The 827-nt window shown below is 49.8% G+C and overlaps 1 protein-coding gene across 1 annotated transcript; it reads right to left on the bottom strand.

Annotated features, from left to right (window-relative positions):
• Positions 1-334: 334 nt before the first annotated feature.
• PPTG_19580 (hypothetical protein) lies at positions 335-721 on the bottom strand (the record flags this gene model as incomplete). The annotated part of the gene is made up of 1 exon (XM_008918200.1): positions 335-721. One exon carries the CDS (start codon positions 719-721, stop codon positions 335-337), a length of 387 nt encoding a protein of 128 aa, XP_008916448.1.
• Between the last annotated feature and the right edge of the window lie 106 nt (positions 722-827).

Below are 827 nucleotides of genomic sequence, written 5' to 3'. Positions count from 1 at the left end.
GATGCCATACAAGGACAAGGTCTAGCAAATCCAATGCTTGGTTGACGCTATGCAATTCGAAGTTCCGCATACCATAGCATCATCCTGAATGGTTCACCAACACGTTTCAATGCCAAGGCCAATGCACTTGCACCGATCAGGTTGGTACATTACACCTCCTTGCAGTAACCCATTTTCGCATTTGGATGAGTGTTGAAGTCTTTCAAGTAGATTGTTCGCGGCCCATGACGAATTACAAAACGTAACCAAGAAAGGTAAACCTATCGTTATTACGCACAAAACAACTACTTCGAAGTACTGGAGTAATATTTCAACTTACTTCGAACTTTCCATCCTAAACCATGCGATGATACTTGATTTGCGTGTTCGTTCTCGCCCGGGCCGCCACAGGGCTGTTGGGTGTTGCAACGGAGCGTCTTCGGTCTCGACCCCCACCACCAGCCAGGAAAGCTTCGTTTGGTTTTGCCGCTTCCAGTGGCTTTTCACTGTCTGGGCCTGACGAATACAACAGCGATCCAGACGGATTCAGCTTCTCATAGATCTCCTTGAACGCGTCAAATTCTCGCTCCGCCTTGTAGCGACTTGCTTTGTGGAATGCCACCCTCGCGTCCACCCGTTTGGTGTGAGGAGTCTCGTCGTCCGGCAGCTGAACGTACAGGTATCCAAACTCGCTGCAGCCGATTCTTGGAGTCTCCCACGTGTAAAAGCCAAAGCGTTCCATATACTCATGCAATACAGCCTCACGGTGCTCGGGAGGGATGGAGGAAGAAATCACTCGGATCGTCTCGTGCAGTCGATCTCACCGACGAATACCTTATCGTGGTGCA

This window comes from Phytophthora parasitica, assembly GCF_000247585.1.
Source record: "Phytophthora parasitica INRA-310 unplaced genomic scaffold supercont2.155, whole genome shotgun sequence".
Lineage (NCBI taxonomy): Eukaryota > Oomycota > Peronosporomycetes > Peronosporales > Peronosporaceae > Phytophthora > Phytophthora nicotianae.
This window is presented reverse-complemented; position numbering and strand designations above follow the sequence as displayed.